General features: G+C 39.5%; 1 protein-coding gene across 4 annotated transcripts in view; it reads left to right on the forward strand.

The window, feature by feature from the left end:
* abcc3 (ATP-binding cassette, sub-family C (CFTR/MRP), member 3) overlaps positions 1-22737 on the forward strand; it is a 78146-nt gene that overhangs the window by 44744 nt on the left and 10665 nt on the right. The window contains exons 8-23 of one of the 4 annotated variants that reach the window (XM_051939862.1): positions 1259-1513; positions 3773-3950; positions 4103-4264; positions 6957-7049; positions 7550-7753; positions 9696-9842; positions 9953-10040; positions 10382-10448; positions 12814-12940; positions 13303-13479; positions 13702-13869; positions 14733-14916; positions 15026-15134; positions 15626-15782; positions 16433-16640; positions 20200-20419. In XM_051939862.1, the coding sequence (XP_051795822.1) occupies positions 1259-1513; positions 3773-3950; positions 4103-4264; positions 6957-7049; positions 7550-7753; positions 9696-9842; positions 9953-10040; positions 10382-10448; positions 12814-12940; positions 13303-13479; positions 13702-13869; positions 14733-14916; positions 15026-15134; positions 15626-15782; positions 16433-16640; positions 20200-20419 (2544 nt within the window). Of the gene's footprint in view, positions 1-1258; positions 1514-3772; positions 3951-4102; positions 4265-6956; positions 7050-7549; positions 7754-9695; positions 9843-9952; positions 10041-10381; positions 10449-12813; positions 12941-13302; positions 13480-13701; positions 13870-14732; positions 14917-15025; positions 15135-15625; positions 15783-16432; positions 16641-17230; positions 17542-20199; positions 20514-22737 lie in introns of those variants that run through there. The other 3 variants (XM_022218064.2, XM_051939861.1, XM_051939863.1) reach the window with 3 other exon arrangements.

Here is a 22737-nt window from a genome sequence, read left to right on the forward strand (position 1 = left end):
CTGTATGTTTATAGAATATATATATATTTTTTTTTAATGTTGCTGCCTCCAAGGCTAAAATAGATCCCCCACTGCTCTTCAAAATTAATCACTTTAGTCTGGTCGGTAATATTGCATTCCGTAGCGTAAGTCTGTTCACGTACGTACTAGAGAAATTGGTTTAGTTCTGTGGCTGCTGGGAACAGCATTTCAGCTACACTTTGTACTACTTCAGCAAAAAAACACGCTCGACAAGTCGGCTGAACTCTGACCTCCATCAGACTGCTTCCTCTCTCTGTGCTGCAGTTCTCCTGTCAGAGTTTCACTGTTTTTTTTGTTTGTTTGTTTTACACTGAACGCAACTTGTAAAATGATATGGAAAAGCTTGATTAGGTCTTTTCATTTGTGGTCTAGAAACCTGTTTGGTGTGTCTTGTTAAACTGTAGTCATTCGTTAGTTCACCACTGGAATTCGACTCCTGCACTTTAGACTGGTATTAGAATTTGTTTTGTGTAGTTTGCTATGCATTCTTTGCACTGATATTTTCTTGTACTATGTCCCACTGCTTGAGGTCCTTATAGACAAATGCCCACTCCTATTTATCTGTTAAACAAATGCAACCACAAGCAGTCAATACAAAGGACACTACAACATAGATGCTACTTACCTTTCAATGTTTGTGTTACTACTTGCTGTTTTGTCGATTTTTTTTCTGTTTTTGTCCAAGAGATTTGACGTATGACGTGTGCTATATGATCTAACTTTAGAGCTAAACAATTTGTCATTTGAACAACAATAAAAACATTTGTTGAGGGGTCTGATTATTGTTGCTAATAATGTTAAAGCTCCGATACAGATAAGAAACATAAGGAGTTTGCCTACCGAGAGATATTTCTAAACAGTGTCTATTGTCTGTCTCAGTCTGGTGTCTTTCATAGCTTGTGATTAAGAAGTGAGAATTGGAAAGAATCAAATGCAGCCTAAAGATGGCAGGGCTGGGGAGGAACACCTGGTATAAAGAATTGTATCATCTACAAAGAAATTGACAATTAATTACTGAACAGGAAGGATGATGTTATTTGTAGTGTGAATAGTAATGGACCAAAAATGGAGCCCTGTGGCAATCCATTACTGATGGTTAGAGGGCTTTACTGAACACCATCAGCAACTATAGTCTCTTCAGTCTCTCTGGAATAGCATGACTTTAAGAGCATGATCTTTATGACATTCTCTCTTTCTTTCTGATTTTCTTTTATCCTTCAAATTCCCAACCTTTCAGCCATTGCGAACAGAGTCTGTCGAGTCAAGCTGCGTACTCCAAGCCCCCACCATCGACCACCAACCACACTGCAGGAGGAGGAGATGAAAGCAGCCCAGAGGAAGTAGAGGTACTACTGTCCAATCAGAAGTCTGCTCCCCGCCAGCCATCCTTCCTACGTGCCCTCATCAAAGCCTTTGGACCCTACTTTCTGATTGGCTCGGCCTACAAGCTCCTGCAGGATATTATCACCTTTGTCAACCCTCAGCTTCTAAGGTAAAAAGAAAGATTTGAAATTGCATGCTGTATTTGCTACAACACAGTACCAGGCAAACTGACAATGTTCCAGTTTTGCCAAATACTGTCTGCAGAACATATTTTGCATGTTTTGCATTTGGTTTGATTTTTTTTTCTAAAGTATGGCAGCTGTCAGAAATGCATACAGTCCTTGTTCTGCATGCAAAGTCATTATGTAAATATGTTTCTTCTATATGCTTGTAATGTCCCAAATGGAAATTTTGTGATAACAGCTTTTCTATGAAAGCCTTATCTCTATGAAAATGAGATAAAGTATCAGAGATAGCTGACCAAATATCATGTGGTTCAAGACTGATCCTGATATTATATCTTTGCTACTGATGTCAGAGGCAAAGCTGCCAAATGTATCATGAATCTAATTTTAGATTCAAATCTGATGTTCTTTCATAAGACATATATCTGTCGGATAATTTTGTTTTACATTTATTTAAATATCACAACATTAAAAATGGATCTCTGATTTGCTATGCTGCTTTATATTTGAAACAAAGCATCAAATTCAGTGTAGTTGAATATCACTAAAATAAGGAAGAGGAAGTAGAAGATTTTGGGAGATGCTTTTGAACTTTTGAACATGCTCCACATAAGCGATAGTTAAAGCTTTTTGTTACAGATAAAGTATGCCAGACACATTGCAGAGGGCTGTTTAAAAGCTTTAATACCCAGAGTTTAATAACTACCGTAATAAGATAGTTTGACCTATCATTAAGTCCAGCAGTGGCTCTCAGGCGGTGCTATCATTCATCTAAAGTTGCACTATCATGACAACACCATTGTCTTGCACTGCTTGCACTGCTTGCCTTTGAGCTCCTTTTAAAACCTACACCCACCCATGCAAAGACCAGACCTAAACATCATTGTCTGCTCTGTTATCTAACCATCATGATAGATTTGGTTCCCCAAGTATTACCCATAGCCAGTACTTAGCCATCTTTATGGATATGAGAAACTATAAGAAAATTGTCATGAATTGCACCCTTCAGTTGATTAGCTAGCATGCTGCCTGAGCCAGTAGACACATCAAATGACAGGAAATATGCTAAGCTACAGTATTGCTGGCATGCAAAGATTACTGTCATGCTGCCCAAACCACCACGTACAAAGAACAAAAGGCTGCATGGTAATGCTGCTAGCATTTAAGCTAAATAGTCAACTAAAAGAATGCCAACCTATCAGTGTGCTGCACTATTGACCAAACTAACTAGCATCTTGCAGGCATGCTGAGCAATCCCAAGGTGACATTGCTACTTCTCCTTCAAAACTAATATGCATTTAGACAGACAGATAAGTAAAACACCCACAAAGAAGTATATGTAATTATTTATGGAACCATTCTCTACACAGACTTGGTTTCCTGAAGCTTTAAGAAACTTGAATCGCCATAAGAGCAAATGCATGAACACACATAGACACGGGACTAGCAGGTGATTGTTTAAAAAAAAAAAAAACATGTTAAATTTACCGTTTGTAATTTTTGTGTTGTCCAAACAGTTTTAACAATATATTTTTTTACACTAGATGCTGGCTATATAAAGCATGTTTGATTTTGATGACAATCAGCATGTTGCAGACGAGCCACAGAGGAGATTAGAAATCTCTGGAGGGCATGTAAATAGAGGTGTGCTGACTCTTTCACAGCAGGAAGGCAACATGGCTGCTGAGGTTTCTGCCAATGTCAACAGTTTATAATAATTATTCTGGGACTAGTTACATTATCTTGTGAATGATTGGCTTAATTTTTAATGTGGTATTGGGGTCAGCAGCCAGGTTAAACTTTGTGTCATAGTATAAGGTAATAGTTAAAGGCCATGTTAGGAGAATGGAAATCTGGGAGTACTTCAGCAGAAGCATGGAAAAAGGTCTTCATATCAAATATTTGGTAACTATTTTTTTAAAGTAGTAGGGAATGGTTCTATTCAAAAGTAACTCTTCCAAATACTGTATACATATCATGCCTACTTTTGTTGTACATCAAAACAAGCTCATTTTCACATAAACGGTTCTATCACTGATTAACATTGTGATCTTTCTGCAGTAGTCCCTTGTTCTGATGCCAAACTGAAAAAAGTTGTTTTAATGTCAGAATTTCATTTTCAATTTCGGAGGGATGTAGGGATGGATGGATGATGTGAAGTTAACTGTGTGCCCCAACACTGGTCCGTTCATTGTTACGTGCTTTAGTATAATTGAATAGTTCCTTTTCTTTCACTTTTATAGGCTGCTGATTGCATTCACAAAACAGAAGGGTGCTCCTGATTGGTGGGGTTACACACTGGCCATGGCCATGTTCTTCACAGCCTTGCTGCAGACTCTCATTCTCCATCATCAGTTTCAGTACTGTTTTGTCGCTGGAATGAATGTTCGCACAGCTGTCATTGGCGCTATCTACAGGAAGGTATGCCAGAGGTTGCATCTTAATTTTCTGACAGTGCAGTCTTAAAAAAGAAAGAAGCTGTCATTTTGGAGATGATATGGTATGCTTCACAGAAAAGAAATTTATTCCATTGTTAAGAGTTGTGGTTTTTTCCCCTCCTCCTTATTCTGCAGTCACTGGTGATAACTAATGCCGCCAAGCGTTCATCTACAGTGGGAGAGGTAGTCAACCTGATGTCTGTGGATGCACAGAGGTTCATGGACCTCACCGCCTTCCTCAACATGCTGTGGTCTGCTCCTCTTCAGATTATGCTGGCACTCTATTTCCTCTGGCAGGTACATGCACAAACAGCTTACAGGAATTTTTCATATCTCTGAGTTGATTTTGTGGAATGAAGTCATGAAATAATTGTATAGTTAGGACCAGGATTTTCCTTCCATGTTTTATATGCACCTCAACGCCACGTCAAGTTGAGACAGGAGTTTACATGTAGAACAGTGAGTCTCTCAGTCATTGCTGGCCAATCCCACACAGTAGGCTGTAACTTAGCCTTTTGTTTCTTCTTTCAGTGATAATTTGATTCTCCTTAGACAGAAGCATTGTAAAAGACAGCTTCACCCTCATTAAATTCCACTATATCTAATCACTTCAGAAGCTGTTGAACCTGCACCAGAAAATCTGAAAGACTCAAACATTAGCTGAGTCTGAGTTATGTTAGTAGAATTATGTTAGCGCAATACAGCAGTAAGTTTGTGCTTCAGTTTATTTTGTTGGACTGTTAATTAATCACAGTGGTAATCCAGATCAGTGGTTCTCAGCCTTTTCAAGTCAGAAACCATTCTGACATCTAATCAAGTTGGTGTCTGCCTTCCTCCAAACATTAAAAGTTGGACATTAAATTCACAACCCCCCAATGCAAACACATCAATTGCTTCTAAACTGTTTGCACATCTTTTGTCATTATCAAAGTATCTTCCAGTAGCTGCACTGTATGCTGGCAAGCAGAATATTTATGCATCTTTGCTGTTTAGAAGCAAGTAGGCATGTATGCTTCAAAATGAGTATGGCTAAATTATTGGGTGCATGTGTGGATGCAACGCTGATAGACTGACAAATAGAACATGTTAGTTTGGTTGCTCTGTCTTTTGGCTGATTAGTTCCTGTTTCTCACATTGAAAGACCCTAAAAGGATCTTAGGATCTGGTGATGACACATAGCCTAGCCATGCTAGACCCAGCTCTGAAGAGGCAAGGGTCTAGGAACTCTCGACAGGGAGGGAGGCGGGCTAAAAGGTTGTCTTTCAAATCACTCTGCAGCAACTGGGTAGGTATACAACCAATCAACGCAACGAATAGGCTGAAATCAGAGCGCCGGAAATCAGAGGATGCGGGAGTTCGGTGAAGCCTTATTTATACAGTCAATGGGTGAAGCTCAAGTGTATTACAGACATGTTAACAGAAAGATTATTCAGAGTCGGTGCTAATGGAGCTCAACGACTGTTGTCGTTTTTTGTTGTCGACCCTGGCAGAGAATTAAATTCGTTGCCGTGGGTTGTCTAGCACGGCTAGGCTAGGTGTCTCCGGTTGTTTCTGTCAGAATCGTCGCGCCTCTGTTGTCACTTAGTTACGTCCGCCTTCTGACTCTACACTTCATGATGATTTGTCGGCCAGTTTTAGGAGCATCCAGCCTCGACGCTTACCGAGGGTAACTAGACCCTTGCGTCTTCAGAGCTGGGTCTAGCGCGGCTAGGCTAGAACACACAGGTTTCATTTACAGATGTGTAGTTTTAAGATTTAATGCGTTTGACTATGCATGTGAATCTATATTGTGAAAATCCAAGCTGGGACTTCCAAAGCTTGTTGGGAGCTTAGTTGATAGAGCTGCTGTCAGACTTTCAGCCAGCTTGCTGTTAGCCTGAACATTCGAATGCTTATTCTCAGAAGCTCTATAATCCTTCTATGTAACAGCTAGCAAAACTGGCTGTTACTGCTTGGTTGAGCATGATACGATGGGATACAAGCCTTTTTGTGTCCAAATAGAATCTGTTTAGATACTGGTCACAGGTAAAGGTGCTGTGATGTAAAATCCAGTCTAAAATAAGTTGTTTTTTTATGCAATTAATTATTTTCCCCACAGCCATCTGTTGAATCCCAGAATTTATCTTGGATCTTGGGTTTAGCAACTGCAAGTTAAGAAACATTGATCTAAAATATCTGATAACTTGCAGCATTGGACATGACCCATCAGACATAATGAGTTACACATCAGCTGATTTATTTCTGTTAGCAGGTCTGAGATTGATGTTTTTCATTGGTGTCAGACTGTTTAGGAACTTTTTTAGATGTTATCAAACTTCTGCTTTGTACTGCATGAGACCTTCAATATCTTGTTTACATGCACACCCCCTGTCAAAAGTTTTAGGACACTTTCTCATTCAAATAAAGTAGAACCTGTCCTACAACCTTTGACAGGGCGTGTATCTACCAAATTTGGTACACATATGCAGCACATCAGGCTGAACAAAAAAGTCAGTGACAGCCACATTCCAAACCCAACAGGAAGTGAGCTATTTTACGTTGAATGTCAGATTTTGCCCATTTTTCATTTTGTTCTAGAGTGAACTCCTTCTAGGGGGAAACTCCAATTCACCTCAAATTCGGCCAGTACTTACAGCAGGCCTTAATGATCTAAAGTTATTAAAATCTTTTTCCAAAGTCAAAGGGCATGTCTGTGGCGGCCTCTGGAATTTTGATCATTCGCCATGAAATTTCAAATGCTGTGTAAATGCCCTGAACATGCTCCAATCTGCCTGAAACTTTACATGTATGATCAGAGTCCTGTCCTGATCACATCCATATGATGAAATACACCCCCTGTCAAAAGTTATAGGATAGGTTCTACTTTATTTGAATGAGACAATGTCCTAAAAAATTTGACGGGGGCTGTACATGTTTTTATTGACAATAGGAGTTGTGTTTCATCTTGAGTTTTATCTTCATAATTTGCTGACTGCGTTGTATTTTACAGAACCTCGGTCCCTCTGTGCTTGCTGGAGTAGCAGTCATGGTCATGCTGATCCCTTTTAATGCTGTCATTGCCATGAAGACACGAGCCTACCAGGTATAAACAGTTAAACTAAGAATTTGCTCAATTTCATATCATCATATTGTCATTTCCTAGATTTTGAAAATATTTTTTGTAAATTATTCAAATTAGACTGATTTACATTACAAAGTTTTGTTGTATTGTTTTTGTTTACAGGTAAATAATTACTTCTGGTGATGCATGAAAATCAAACGTAATTCTTTACATTACCCATTGGTGAATTTTTTATATGGGATTTTACCAAGCTGGCCCTATATATCAATATGTTAAAAAAAAAAAGGAATTAATATGACAGCATTAGCTTGTATAGAATACTACCCAGGTTCAAACTCTGACTTGTGTAATTTTGTTTTGTGTGAACTTGAATGCAGTGATTTATTTGGAATGTGCTGCAGTGTGAAGTACAGTGTTGCAAGACCTTATCTTTGTTTACTTTTCACTATTTTTTGAGTTTGTTTAGTTTCAAGTATGTCAGTTTAGAGATAAAGAGAAGTTTCTCCTCTGGGCATTTTTAGGTAGAACAAATGCAGTACAAGGACGCTCGCATCAAGCTAATGAATGAGATCCTGAACGGCATCAAAGTCCTCAAGCTGTATGCCTGGGAGAACTCCTTCAAAGAAAAGGTCTTGGCTATTCGTCAGAAGGAGCTCAATGTGCTTCGCAAGACAGCCTATCTGGGAGCGCTGTCCACCATGGCCTGGACCAGTGCACCTTTCCTGGTAGGCTTGGTCTAATGTTTGGAAGAGGCTTTGCTGTGAAACTGATTTGTCAATATCCTGATAACTTGTGCACATTTTGTTGTGCAATGTTAAATGAAATTAACCCTAAATATCAACAGGCTGCATGAATGTCTCCCAAAACATGTCTAACATTTGCTTAAGGTGACAACATAAGTATTGACACTGTTGTTTGCGAGGTACACCTTGTTAGAGGAAGTCTTGTTGCCTTCAGGTCGCCTTCTTAAGCTCATAAATCATGTTTGACAGCTGTAATTACAACTTGGCAAGTGTTTAGGTAGCCTAGTTTGCGGTCAGAATGTACTAAGGAGCTTTATTAACTATTTTAGAAACCAGGAAATAAATGAGCTGCTTTGTGTGGAAGCTGATCAAGGAAGAGAATATTGGGGTCAGTTTTGTAAAACATATTTTAATGATTTCAGCAGGCGAGGCTTACTGTACATCAACAACACTTACATTTCCCGTAAATGCTAAATGTCACATGTAGGCATCATGAGAATTAAGGAACTCCTGATTTGTTGGTTGTTTTGCATTGAGTTTTAACCAGTGTTTTCACATTATTTGCACGTACAGACCCACATACACGATTTAAAATCATGTATTGTACTTTGCATAAAGAATTAATTAGTCACAGACAATAGAGTTGCAGAATGGCCAAATTATAATGGCTAAAGCAATTTGAATATGTTATATTGCCAGAAAGCTTTGGACAAAGGAAATTTAGATAAGCAACTGCTTCAATGAAATCCATGACAACTGATTTTTTTGGGCCATTTAGGGCCAACGGAAACAAACTGTGAGCATAACATTGACATATTGTCACCTTTTAAGTTGATATATAAACAGCAGTAACTGTTCCCAAACACGAATATATCCAAATAGAACAATGTAAGCATCAATTTGGAGTCATGTTTGTGTCCTACGAATGAATTTAAGTACAGCATTTATTTTCTTTTAGCTCTGGCTAAAGGCTATGGTTTCTACTACCTCCTAAAGAGGATCTCTGGTCTAAAACTGTTCTTGTCCAATGTTTTCTGCTTAACAGACAGTACACAGTGGGTTTTGAGAGCTTTGCCAACAAAAACAGCTCCTTGCAGTGGCCAAATTTAAAAATAATTTCAAATCAAGTTTTTAGACAAAACTATTTCTCTATACAAGTAAAACATTACCATTTCCTTTCCTTTGCAAACATTTAGTCTTAGTTTGCTCTTCCAGTGATTTTTGTATTAAAGACAAGATTTCAACCAGTGTCAACTCACTAAAGCTGCAGCACAAACCAAATGCAATTAGGATGTATCAAAATTTGTCATGCTGCAGTTACCAGCCTTCAGACTCTCGGAATATGCTGCAAAGGTTCGCAATAATATGTCAGATCTAACCCTTTCCAGTGCTTTAAGATGATCTGCTGACAGAAAGCATGGTTAAAGGTTTTCATGACTGGGCCCCCAACCTGCTGACAGCAAACACAGACAAGCCTGAGGGCAGATACCATAGCAACAGTGCCTGTCCACTGACTTAAATCATAAACTTGGAAAAAGACATGGCCTCTGTTAGTTTTGTGTAAAGAAAAGCATTGAAATGCCTCCACATATGCCATGACAACCAAGGTAATCATGTAGGAACCAGTGTGAATGAACAACAGCTTTTTTAGAAAAAAAATGTGGTCATCTGTGTCAGGTTTTAATGTCACAGTTTGATTTTGTTTGCATGTTTTTTTTCAGCAGATAAGCTCACTTTTTATCAGCCAAAGCCGGTGAACATCAGTGACTGTAAACTTTGTAATGTGCTGAATATCCTCAGTTTCTGACATTGGGCTTTTTGCCGAGTCATTGGTCCTCCCCCATCACAACCATGACCGCTGTACATCTCTACGGTAATCTGATGGACTTTGATGTCTGAGCGTCCTGTTTCCATGTGCTTTCAGGTTGCCTTGACAACATTTGCCGTGTATGTGACTGTAGATGAGAACAACGTGCTGGATGCAGAAAAGGCCTTTGTGTCGCTCTCACTCTTTAACATCCTCAGGTTTCCTCTCAACATGCTTCCTCAAGTCATCAGCAGCATGGTGCAGGTGAGCATGTGTTCATCTGTTTTTTTATCATTGCCTTTGGAACATCTTTTCCTGTTTTTGTTTGTTTAGCCCGTTTTATTGATTGTCTATGTGGTTATTCTATGTATTAGGCCAGTGTGTCACTGAAGCGTGTCCAAAATTTCCTGAGTCATGATGAGCTGGATCCAGATTCAGTAGACAGAAAGAGCTCAGCCACAGGTAAAGTGAAACGTTCAAATAAAATTAGAACCTGTACTATACTACTGTCCAGCTTCTGTTGGTTTTTTTGGATCTATGATTTATCTGATTGCAGTATCTTTAGAAAATGTGTGTTGCATATGTCATCAGTCCATAGTATGAGCTGTTGCTTTTTTTTTTTTAATACATGGCTTTAGTGCAAAGTCACTGCTTCATCATTTTTATTTTTCACCCACTGACTCAGCCTAGAGGGCTTTTGGACGACTAATAGTGTATTCAGTCTTTTGTCCTATCAAATCTGCACTATCATCAATTTAAAAGCAACTGACATGAAACCCATATGTCATTTTGTGTTGCAACAGAATTTTCTGTGACAGTTGCCAATGGGAAATTCACCTGGGCTAAAGAAGATCCTCCTGTTCTGCACAAGTATGTCATGAAAAGCCACTTACTGTATGTTTTTGGGCTGCACATTTTAAACAGTTTCTTTAACGATCTTCACAGTCATTTGATGTCAAAATAATCTTCATACCTGATCTATAGGATGAAGTGATTTGTTCAATGTAGTCAGCATTAGTCCAGCTGCTGAGCTGAACAGAGAGATACTGTTAGAACAATTGATCAGTCCAGGTAATCTGTCAGTATTTACTGTTAACTTTAAAATGGATTTATACTCAGAGTACAGCGTAACAGATATGCTTCATCACTTTAGTTGGAATGTTACTGGAAATGTGATCTGAGTCCAGCTCAGGTCTGTGTTACTGTTTGAAAATCGAGAAAAAAAAGTCGAGGAAAAAAAATAAATAAATACACACGTGGACAAAATTGTTGGTACCCCTCAGTTAAAGAAGGAAAAACCCACAATTCTCACTGAAATCACTTGAAACTCACAAAAGTAACAATAAATAAAAATTTATTGAAAATTAAATAATCAAAATCAGCCATCACTTTTGAATTGTTGATTAACATAATTATTTAAAAAAACAAACTAATGAAATAGGGCTGGACAAAAATGATGGTACCCATAACTTAATATTTTGTTGCACAACCTTTTGAGGCAATCACTGCAATTAAACGATTTCTGTATTTGTCAATGAGCGTTCTGCAGCTGTCAACAGGTATTTTGGCCCACTCCTCATGAGCAAACAGCTCCAGTTGTCTCAGGTTTGATGGGTGTCTTCTCCAAATGGCATGTTTCAGCTCCTTCCACATATGTTCAATGGGATTCAGATCTGGGCTCATAGAAGGCCACTTTAGAATAGTCCAACGCTTTTCTCTCAGCCATTCTTGGGTGTTTTTGGCTGTGTGTTTTGGATCGTTGTCCTGTTGGAAGACCCATGACCTGCGACTGAGACCAAGCTTTCTGACACTAGGCAGCACATTTCTCTCCAGAATGCCTTGATAGTCTTCAGATTTCATCGTACCTTGCACACTTTCAAGACACCCTGTGCCAGATGCAGCAAAGCAGCCCCAAAACATTACTGAGCCTCCTCCATGTTTCACCGTAGGGACAGTGTTCTTTTCTTCGTATGCTTGGTTTTTGGGTCTATGAACATAGAGTTGATGTGCCTTACCAAAAAGCTCCAGTTTGGTCTCATCTGTCCAAAGGACATTCTCCCAGAAGCTTTGTGGCTTGTCAACATGCATTTTTGCAAATTCCAGTCTCGCTTTTTTATGAGTTTTTTTCAGCAGTGGTGTCCTCCTTGGTCGTCTCCCATGAAGTCCACTTTGGCTCAAACAACGACGAATGGTGTGATCTGACACTGATGTACCTTGGCCTTGGAGTTCACCTTTAATTTCTTTGGAGGTTGCTCTGGGCTCTTTGGATACAATTCGAACGATCCGTCTCTTCAATTTGTCATCAATTTTCCTCTTGCGGCCACGTCCAGGGAGGTTGGCTACTGTCCCGTGGGTCTTGAACTTCTGAATAATATGAGCCACTGTTGTCACAGGAACTTCAAGCTGTTTAGAGATGGTCTTATAACCTTTACCTTTAAGATGTTTGTCTATAATTTTTTTTCGGATGTCCTGGGACAATTCTCTCCTTCGCTTTCTGTTGTCCATGTTCAGTGTGGTACACACCTTTTCACCAAACAGCAGGGTGACTACTTGTCTCCCTTTAAATAGGCAGACTGACTGATTATGAGTTTGGAAACACCTGTGATGTCAATTAAATGACACACCTGAGTTAATCATGTCACTCTGGTCAAATAGTTTTCAATCTTTTATAGAGGTACCATCATTTTTGTCCAGGCCTGTTTCATTAGTTTGTTTTTTTAAATAATTATGTTCATCAACAATTCAAAAGTAATGGCTGTTTTTGATTATTTAATTTTCAATAATTTTTATTTATTGTTACTTTTGTGAGTTTCAAGTGATTTCAGTGAGAATTGTGGGTTTTTCCTTCTTTAACTGAGGGGTACCAACAATTTTGTCCACGTGTGTAAATAAAAAGAAAATCCTAGTTTAGCGTAAGCATTAGCCTCAAGTAGCTAAGCTGAACAGCCATCAACTTTTTCCACCTTAATACCTTCAACATTCATCATCATGCCTGTTACAGTTATCAGTTAGACAGCAGGGAGGTTCACTTGTTTTATGAGACCCAACAACTGTTGCACACCTGTAGCTCCATCTCAGTAACATTAACCACCACTTGGTGTCACGTACTACAGAAAATCTTCTATACATTTGCTGTATGTTGCATAGAAAATCAGAGGCTGTAGTCTGTAGCATGTTTGTTCTTGTCAAGTGTGTCCTCTCATCATAGATTTTAATGCTGACCATGTGTTTGTAGCATTAACGTGATGGTGCCTCAAGGCTCCCTGCTGGCTGTGGTGGGCCATGTTGGCTGTGGAAAGTCCTCCCTGATCTCTGCACTGCTGGGGGAAATGGAAAAAGTGGAGGGAGATGTTTCTATTCGGGTAGGACTTTACTTCATCTTCACTTCATGTGAACCTACAGAAAACAGCAGAGTATGTATATTATTACAATCATCATTCCTAGACTTGATGGAGAGTTTAAGTGTTTGTTTGGCTTTTTGGGCGTATCTTTCCTGATTTGGTTCAGTCTCAGCTCTCACATTGTCTATATCTATCTACTACAACAGTATTGTTTTTATCAGATTGCAATCTGTTGAATATCCTCTATGCATTTTAGAAATTTCTTAAGAACTTCTTTTCTATCTTGTCTATCCTTTCTATCTATCTTGTGAAATGACAAATCGTATTTTCTGGAGATATAAACATGTTATGGGTTTCTAACAGTTGTCTGCTTCTTCCCCCAGGGATCAGTGGCTTATGTACCACAGCAGGCCTGGATACAGAATGCCACCCTGCGGGACAACATCCTATTTGGGAGGCCTTACAACGAGCAGAAGTATCGCTGTGTTCTGGACGCCTGTGCCTTGACTCCGGACCTCCAAGTCCTACCTGGAGGAGACATGACTGAGATAGGAGAGAAAGTACGAAAGCAGAACAAGCTCGTTCATTTTCATCTTTTGGTTTTAGTGTCTGCTTTAGTTCTGGTTTCCTGTCATTTTAGGATTTTCTCTCAAATCTGTCTCTTTCTCGAGTTAGCCGGGTACTTACCCTACTTAGGAGTTTGTTTTGAGGTACACTGTAAATGCACATGGTGAATCAGTAAATAGCCACAGTGAGTGAAGTGACGTGTTTTGTTCTTGCAGGGCATCAACCTCTCCGGTGGTCAGAGGCAGAGGGTGAGCCTGGCTCGAGCTCTGTACAGTGATGCTGATGTTTACCTATTGGACGACCCACTATCCGCTGTAGATGCCCACGTGTCCAAACACATCTTTGACAACCTCATTGGCCCAGAGGGGGTACTGAAGGGCAAGGTAAGGAGAGTCAACAGGCATGTTTTAACTTAGTTAGCAATACAAAAAACCCCAGTAAACAACACCACAGAGGCAAATTAACTCGAGTGTGCAGTAAGTAAATCTGACATTCACCTTAAGTCCTTGAAATGTTAAGGCCTAATGAATCTGGTCAGCAGAGTCTTGTTTCATTTTCACGTGAAAGTCAACATAGAGTGATTTGTATCATAGCTTTATGGTCTTTCCTCCTCATTGTGTTATGAAAATCTGTACTTTGACCATGAGCATTAATGCTACCTAAAGGATGAAATGTAATGGCTTTGGTGAAATTCTAACTTTTTGCAGTGACATCAACAAGTTAAAGACTTCACCAATCCAGATTAACTTGGTGTTTAGCCCTCATCAAGAAACACTGAATGCTAAAAACTAAATTGAGATGGTTGCCATTGCAAACATTATACCAGCAAACATTAGCATGTTAGCATTGTCATTTCACACATGTTTACATGCACATCTTAGCATTTCGCTAAAGCACCACAATGTCAGCCTCAAAGAGCTGCTTCTCAGGCTGTCCTATTTCTCAGTGTTTAGTCATTTGAGGGAGTTTTATCTTATCATGTTACCATACAGGAAGCTGTATCTGGTGTTATCTGTTTATTGCCTGGTGGCCTTTTAAAGTGTGTTACCATTCTCTGATAAAAATGGTGTGACTTCCGTTATGACTGAATTCTGCTGCCAAAATGAGGCCACTAAGATTGTGTTTTTAAATAAAAGTTTGTTTGTGTTGATTTGTGGGTTTGCCTTATTGTCATGGTTATATGTTGTTTTGTGTGTCATTTACTAGATCACAGACAAAATAATTTCTTTATATTGTTTGACTCCAGACACGCATTCTGGTAACACACGGCATCAGCTTCCTGCCTCAGGTGGATAACATAATGGTGATGGTGGATGGCCGGGTGTCAGAGATGGGTTCATATCAGGAGTTGCTCAAACAGAACGGAGCCTTTGCAGAGTTTCTCAGGAACTACTCTTTCGATGACATTGTAGAGGAGGATGAGGCCACTGGTACATCAAGATTTCCTTTTCTCTTCTGTCATCTTACAACAGTGCAAAGAAGATGGTTGAGCTTGTTTGTTGGTTGTATGTCATACTGTTCTTTTCAATGCTTTTACAGAGGATTTACTCGAAGATCAGGAACTTTTCCCTGACGATGCTCTTAGCAACCATGCAGACATGGTGGACAACGAACCAGTGATCAATGAAGCTAAGAGAAATTTTATGAGGTACTGGAAGTATTTGAACGGAATTTTGTCTGTTGAGTTGTCCTTGTAAGAGCCTTTGTCAGTCTATGCCACAGTTTGTGCTTATAATATTATTAAGTAAGCAAAACCTCAAAGCATGTTTATGATAAAATGATTTTGATACAACAGAACAGTAACTGACTGGACATCTGGTCGTTAAAAACACATGAAAATGTTCTTGTGGGGTAAGTTCTATATGTAACATTAGAGATTTAATACTTTATTGGCATTTCCTCAATAGGATTTTCTTTGCTTAACTTCCTAACATTACTGTACTTAAGACATAAGACGTGGTAAAAACATAAAGTGACCTTTGCCAAACAGTGCAATACACAACTGTGCATGAAAAATAGTAACTAACATTAAAATACATTAGGAAACCTACATTTGCAACACCATGGATTTAAAAGTGGTATCTGGCACACTGCCAGTGTGCACTGTTGTGAGCTCATTGCCGTCTCTCCTTTTTACAGGCAGATAAGCATTATATCTGCGGATGGAGAGAACCCCAGATCCCGTTCAGTAAGGAGACAATTCTGCAGCCAAAGGAGACATTCAGAGACACAAGAGAAGAAGAAACCACCTGAGGCAGAGAAACTCATCCAGGCAGAGACGGCAGAAACAGGCAGGGTTAGTCCATCCGTCACATTTCACTTTTCTCTTGTAAATATTTAAGCTAGTAGCTGTCTATTTCTGTACTCTCCCCCTTTTCACAGTGTAGTGGCCTCTGGTCTTTTATTTTAAGGGCAATTTTTGCAGATTAGTCTGATGAGCAGATGGAATAGACAGGAAAAAAGATACCTTATTTCATTTCTTTTGATGACAGAACAATACATTCGGCATTTTTCATACTAAACTGTCATTACTTAATTAATGACACCATATTCAATGAATCTGATTTTCGTAGGTATAGGTATATGAGAAGTAAATATTTACACTTGCATTTAACTTTTCCTATCTAGAAATATCCAATGTTAGACCCAGCACTATGCAGACAGAAAAAAATCTCTTTCTGAACATAGCACCAGGGAAAACACGGAAGTCTGTTATCATCTTACAAAAAAATTTTTTACACCATTAACGTAGCTCATTTATACATTTTAATTTATATCAAACCTGTACTTCCTTTCTTTGTTTCTAAGTCCTGAACATTACAATATTACAAAATGTTGAGATTAAACAAATATAAGAGCACAAAATACAATTATCTGTATGGTGAAACATCATAGTGACCTGAGGTTTGACAGTAACCTGTTAAATTTACTCTCATTCTTAACCAGGTGAAAACTAAAGTGTACCTGGAGTATGCCAAAGCGGTGGGACCGCTGCTGTCGGTGTTAATCTGCTTTCTGTATGGCTGTCAAAGTGCAGCTGCAATCGGAGCAAACATCTGGCTTAGCCAGTGGACCAACGATGCCTCGAGAAATCAGACCCAGGAGAATGTTCATATGAGGGTGGGGGTGTACGCAGCACTGGGCATTGCGCAAGGTAAGAGACACTGATGCTGAACACCACAACAAACTCTGAATAAAGCACTAGATGTATTTACTGTATAAAACTGTCATTTGTCAAAAAAAGTGCAAGCTGTGCTTTCAGGTGTACTATGCTGCCATGCCATGGTGCTGAAATAATTATTATATCTGGACAGCCACTTCACTCGATGGTGTCACGTTAAATTTCCATCCACACAGCTTCTTGTTGCTGGTTTCATTTAAATAGTCTGAATGTATTTGCCTTGCAGCCAGTAGAAAGGTCTTTACATACTGTAAGATCATTATAGTCCAGAGGACTGGAATAGTTTTAATACACAGACTCAAAGGGCCCCCATTGCATCTAATAATTACTATGAATTGTTCTTGTTGGATGGTTTTTGTTAGTTGGATGCATGGAGGCTGTGGATGTGAGACAATAATTTATTGCAATGTCTTTCCCAGTGAACTGTTACTTTGACCTTTTTACACTCAGGACAGATGCTGCCTGCGTCTACTAGTAATTCCATTGCATTTTCATTCCTCAATAAAACCTTCCTCTCCAATATCTTCTCCTCCTCCTCCTCCTGTGGTTCAATCCAATCCCAGGTATCCTGGTCATGATCTCTTCCTTCACACTAGCCATGGGGAACATCGGTGCAGCCAGGAAGCTGCACTTTAACCTGCTCGAGAACAAAGTTCACACGCCCCAGTCTTTCTTTGATACCACTCCTATAGGACGCATCATCAACCGCTTCTCCAAGGACATCTACATCATAGACGAGGCTCTGCCAGCCACTGTGCTCATGTTTCTGGGCACCTTCTTCGTTTCTCTGTCCACCATGATAGTTATCATTTCCAGCACTCCCATTTTTGCAGTTGTCATAGCACCCCTGGCTTTCGTATACATCTTTGTCCAGGTACTCGGGTAGGGGATGGGGTTGTTAGTCATGTGCCATATTATCCTCTCTGTTCCTCTTCCTTCTAAATGTGCGACTCTTCCCTTTCCTGGAGTGGCATGCCGCATGCATGTTGGTGCAGAAAATTTTGTAACCTTTCAGTTTTGGCTTTTGTTTCTCCGTAGCTTGTGACGTTGTCCATAATGGACACCTGCTGCTGTGGTGTTAATCATAAATTTACTTTGCTCTCTCCGCAGCCAAAACACTTCCTGTCTTGCCTGCAGCCTGCTTCCACACCCTTCCACACACACACACACACACACACACACACACACACACACACACACACACACACACATAAAGACAAACACTGTCATGTTGACCAGTACAATCTCAGAATACATAAAATATACTGGAGCTGACTTCAAACGGAGTTACTTCCCTGTCTTCATTCAAGAGATTGCTCTTTCAGTTTAAGATTGTTTTTTCAGTTTATGTTCAGATTTCGTAATTCTTTCCCACCATGCCTTGCCCTCCCTCTCAAAAAGCCCCTGCCCTCTGCCCCTGCTCAGAACTGCCTGTCTACGTGCAGGTGCTGAATACTTATTATTTTGCACAACTCAGTTTTCTTAGTACATATACCAATGTTCGTACTTTTCTGTACTAGCTACATATGTTAGTATTCTCATAGCACATGGATTTAGGTTTCTCATAGCATCCCTTATGGGCAGTTACTGTTTAATCCTGTTCAGCAGATCACTCACCAATATCGACCATCCCAATCAGAGACCTCAAAAAAGAATTGAATTTAAATTTTCCTATCCTATTTTTCAGATTTAATTAGTAATGACATATTTGAAAGGAGGCAGTGACAATTTTATTGGTCAATGTTATACGTGGCATTCTATTGGTTGGGGACTTTGACAGGTTAGTTTCACCAAGATCCGAGACCGAGAGCACAAATCCGAGAGCTGAAGTTTTTGCCAGTGCTTAGAAGCAGTCCAAGAGTGACGATACTCACTCAAACTGAAGCACAGCATATTTGTGCAGCAACAGCCTGTCTGAGGTGCAGACAATTTTGAGCAGAATCAGAGCAGACTTGCACCCAAGTAGGGATTATTTGAAAGAAAGGACAGAGATTGGAGGTAAAACATGACAAACTGAATGTAAAATGAAGAAATAATGACTTAAAACTGAAAGCTCATGTTCTTGAACAAAGATAGGAAATAACTCTGTAACTGCCACGCAGTGCCTGTTCATTTAAGGAACCAATGTAATGTTTGTCAGACCTTAGTGGTCCATGACCTCCCTCTAGTGGTGGACAGGTGTTAATACAACAGAATCTGCTTAATTTTCTGGGTCTCTATTATAGGTCAGTGTGACTAATTTTAGAGTGTCTGGATTTGTTATGGGGTTTATACAAGGTATGTCTATAGAACTGGTTGTCACGATTATTTCATAACGTCGTGATTTAATAAAGTGTTGTCATGGAAACATGGAGCCTCTCAAGTCTCTGGTGGAATAATAGCAACTGGTCTATTAGGTTAAAAAAATAGAGTCCCACATATTTCTCTCAAGCTTATTAAAGTCTGTTTATTGTATTTAGTTAAGAATTCGATTTAGCCTCGGCTATATTTAAGAAGAAGGTTATTTAGATTTGCTAATATTTATGAGACGAAGACCAAAAATAATGCATATGAAATGGTTCAGAGTAATACATAATAACTATGCGTTATTAACAGTGAAACTATATTCATAAATTACTTAATGTCATATAAGATTTAGGTACAATGCTAAAATTCTTCAAAACTACAGCTGAATAAGACATTGGCTCAACGTCATTCAGTGTTATAAAGTTTTTCTTTGTCACTTATGTTAATTTAGGTATGACTGGATGCAGACTTAGTGTTTCCTATCACAGCTTATCCATAGCTTTGTGTTACTTTACGTAAGGTTGATCCCACTAGTCTACAGAATTTAAATGTGAGCAAAAGAGAGCACTGATATTGGATTAGTACTCTGTGTGGGCAGATACCATGAGCTGAGGTATTAGGAGATATGTGAAAATGCAAAGCAAGTGCACCAGTTAATCCTATCAACACTGCTCCTATTATTACCATTGCTGTAACACATCTACAGCTGTGTAATTTATAAGAAACAACTAGTCTAGAAAACTGATTTCCTTAAGTAGGTGAGGTACAGAGTCACAAGGTACACATATAGAGGTAGGTGACGTCCCTGTTTGGGTTGTGATCCCACGTCTATAAGATTGTGGCCTTACAAAGCAACAAGTAATTAGAAAAAGTGATTAAACTCACTCTACTTTTATGAGATTGCCCTGACACAGAAGAAGCAAGGTTTGTTATGTCTTCTGTTTGTTTTAATCACATCCTAAAATACTGAAACTTATAAATACCCTGCATAGTAATAAGCACCATGGCAGCATAGACAGAAAATCAAAAAGGAGCACCATAAAAGGACAAACTGGTTATAAAAAGGCAGCTTTAATTTGGTCTTGTTTTCAGTCTTATTAGGTGTTCAAAACCCACAGCTGAGTAAAACCTCCACTGAGAGTGGAAGCTGCTGTTTCTTTCGACATTTAGAATGGGTTCCAATCTATTTAACAAAGGTGTTGTTGTGTTGTCACACTTGATCCCCTCCCCACCCCCCTTCTTGCAGGTGTGCTGTTGTTGGTTAACTGCCTGTTGTGCCGGGCCTACAGTATGCTGCGGGCAGCCAAGCTCACACACCAGAACATGCTTCAGGGGGTCCTGCGAGCTCCGCAGGCCTTCTTCGAGAGCACCCCCACTGGGCGGTTACTAAACCGCTTCAGCAAAGACGTTGATGCTATAGACTCCCACATCCCAGACAATATTGACATATGGATGCGCACTTTCTGGTACACACTGAATGTGCTGCTCATATGCTCTGCCCTCACCCCAATGTTCCTCATAGTCATAGCCCCGTTAATGGTGTTCTATTGGTGGGTTCAGGTAAATAGGAAGCGAGTCTGCTAACTCATTAATACAACATGCATGTCTGAGAATGTTGTTGAGTGTGTGTGCTGGTAGACTGCTGCATGTGTTGAAACAGTGATCATTGCTGTTCTAGTGCTTTAGGTGCAGTGTGGTTTGGTCTCTGGTAGTCCAGTAGTCATGGATAGCAGTGGCTGTTGTGGCTCAGTGGCTTGTCTGTAGTTTAGGACTGCGTGAGCTCTAGTTTGCAGCACCACTTGGTTCAACTGGTTACACAGACACTTTTTAGGTGATGGCAATGCAGTGCAACAAAACACAAGTTCAATTTGAATTCTGATGTAATTGGCAAATTTCAGTTATTCCTCTGAACCCCCAAACCTGTCAGAGGCTTTCATAAGCAGGCTTTTCTTTTAAAAATTGCCAAAAGTACACCATTTAACATGGCATAAAACAGAAAATATCGCCAGACATTCCATGTTTCGACGGCCTTTGAACTTACCTTGTGTGATGCACAATTAGAAGAGAAAAAACATCCAAACCTAAGCCTGAAATTATGATATCTAAACAAAGTTACTTTATTCGTCATGTCTCATTCAAAAAATTGCTAAACATAAAAAGTTTACACCAGATCCTGTATACCACAAAAAACTTTAGCGCCGCTCAGCATAACAGAGAAGCCGGTAGTAACGTCACTGACAAAAACTGAACTGCAGCCTGTGTTTAAACAAAGCAAAGAAGATGACAAGAGAGAATGAGAGGAAAATACAACATATTTTATCAGTTAAATAAATGCCACATGGTGTACAAAGGAGCAGGTTTTCAGCATGATGAAGTATCTTTCTAGAGTTGATGTGCAAAGTGGTGTGAAAACTGCTTAGACCGTAGATGTTGTTAAAATACAAATAGTCCTGTCTAGTCATACATATGTGTCCTGTGCAGGGGATCCAATGTTTTCACTACATGGAACTCCTGTGGGCACATGTAAGAAGAGCTTCGGGATTTTATATTGCTATAAAATATGAACCCACAATGAGTAAAAATTGGACAGGAGCAAAGTAAAAAATGCCCAGAAACTGCTTGGGGTTCAGAGAATTAGAAAACAGTCAATTATTGGAGGCAGGGCTGCTCTGAAGGCAGACTTGATTCCTTTCAGATAAAGGGCTGCGTACATTCAGCTTTTCTCCAATATGTTGAGAAAGGACGAGCATTCCTTTCGACAAGTGTAGTCAGAAGGAATGTGGTCTACTCATCCAAAAAGTTTCATTTTCAGAGCTCAGAATTTGCCTACTAACGTGCCTATGTTCATACAGGCTGCATGTTGTTGTGAGGTTATATAAATAAAACTATTTCTATTACCGTATCTGCTTGCACAGGTCTTGCTACCACGCAGCTTACGGAAGATTGATAATTCTTCTGCCACAGCAGCAGCTCAGTCTCACTGTTAGTGGTTATGGTGTCAGAGCCAGGTGAACTGTGGTAGCTGAGAACAGCAGTTGTTAATGGTGGTGGTGTGTGTGTGTGTCTGCCCATGTTTTTGCTATATTGTGGGGTCCAAATGTCCCCACAACTGTAGGAAAACCGAAAACTGTCACTTGTGGGGACCTCATTTCGGTCCCCACAAGTTTAAACAGTGTTTTCTTGGCCATGTTGTTGTTACTGAAAACAGTTAAAGTGCAAAAACGTTTCTTTAGGGTTAGCCATTGTTTTGGTTAGGGTTAGGGTTTGGTTAGGGTTAGGGTAAGGGTTAGGGATTAGATATGAATGGGAGTCAATGGTATGTCCCCACAATGATAGCAAGACACACACACATATATATGTGTGTGTGTGTGTGTGTGTGTGTGTGTGTGTGTGTGTGTGTGTGTGTGGTGTGTTCATCACTGCAGCATAATCAATAATAAGGCAAATTCCAAATCAACACAGATTTTTGAAAATAAACACTTAGTAAAGCTCTAAGTAGATTTTTGTGTAGTGTCATGTTAAGAGTGAAAAGTTTCTTGAGAGTAGATGGTTAACTGAAATGTTTGCATTAAGAATGACATTTAGAAATATATGGCAGTGTTAGCTTTGATAGCATTAGCTGCCAGTTAGTCTCACTCTAGACATCAAGAGGACAAATTTCTGCCATGTCAACAGTTTTAAGATATGAAATTCACTTTACTTGTCACAATGAATACTAATAAGTCTCTGAAAACACTTGCTGAATTCTTCTTTGGTTTTGGAGAGACCTTCCCAAATAAAAAAA

This window comes from Acanthochromis polyacanthus, chromosome 19, assembly GCF_021347895.1.
Source record: "Acanthochromis polyacanthus isolate Apoly-LR-REF ecotype Palm Island chromosome 19, KAUST_Apoly_ChrSc, whole genome shotgun sequence".
In the NCBI taxonomy this organism is placed as follows: Eukaryota; Metazoa; Chordata; class Actinopteri; family Pomacentridae; genus Acanthochromis; species Acanthochromis polyacanthus.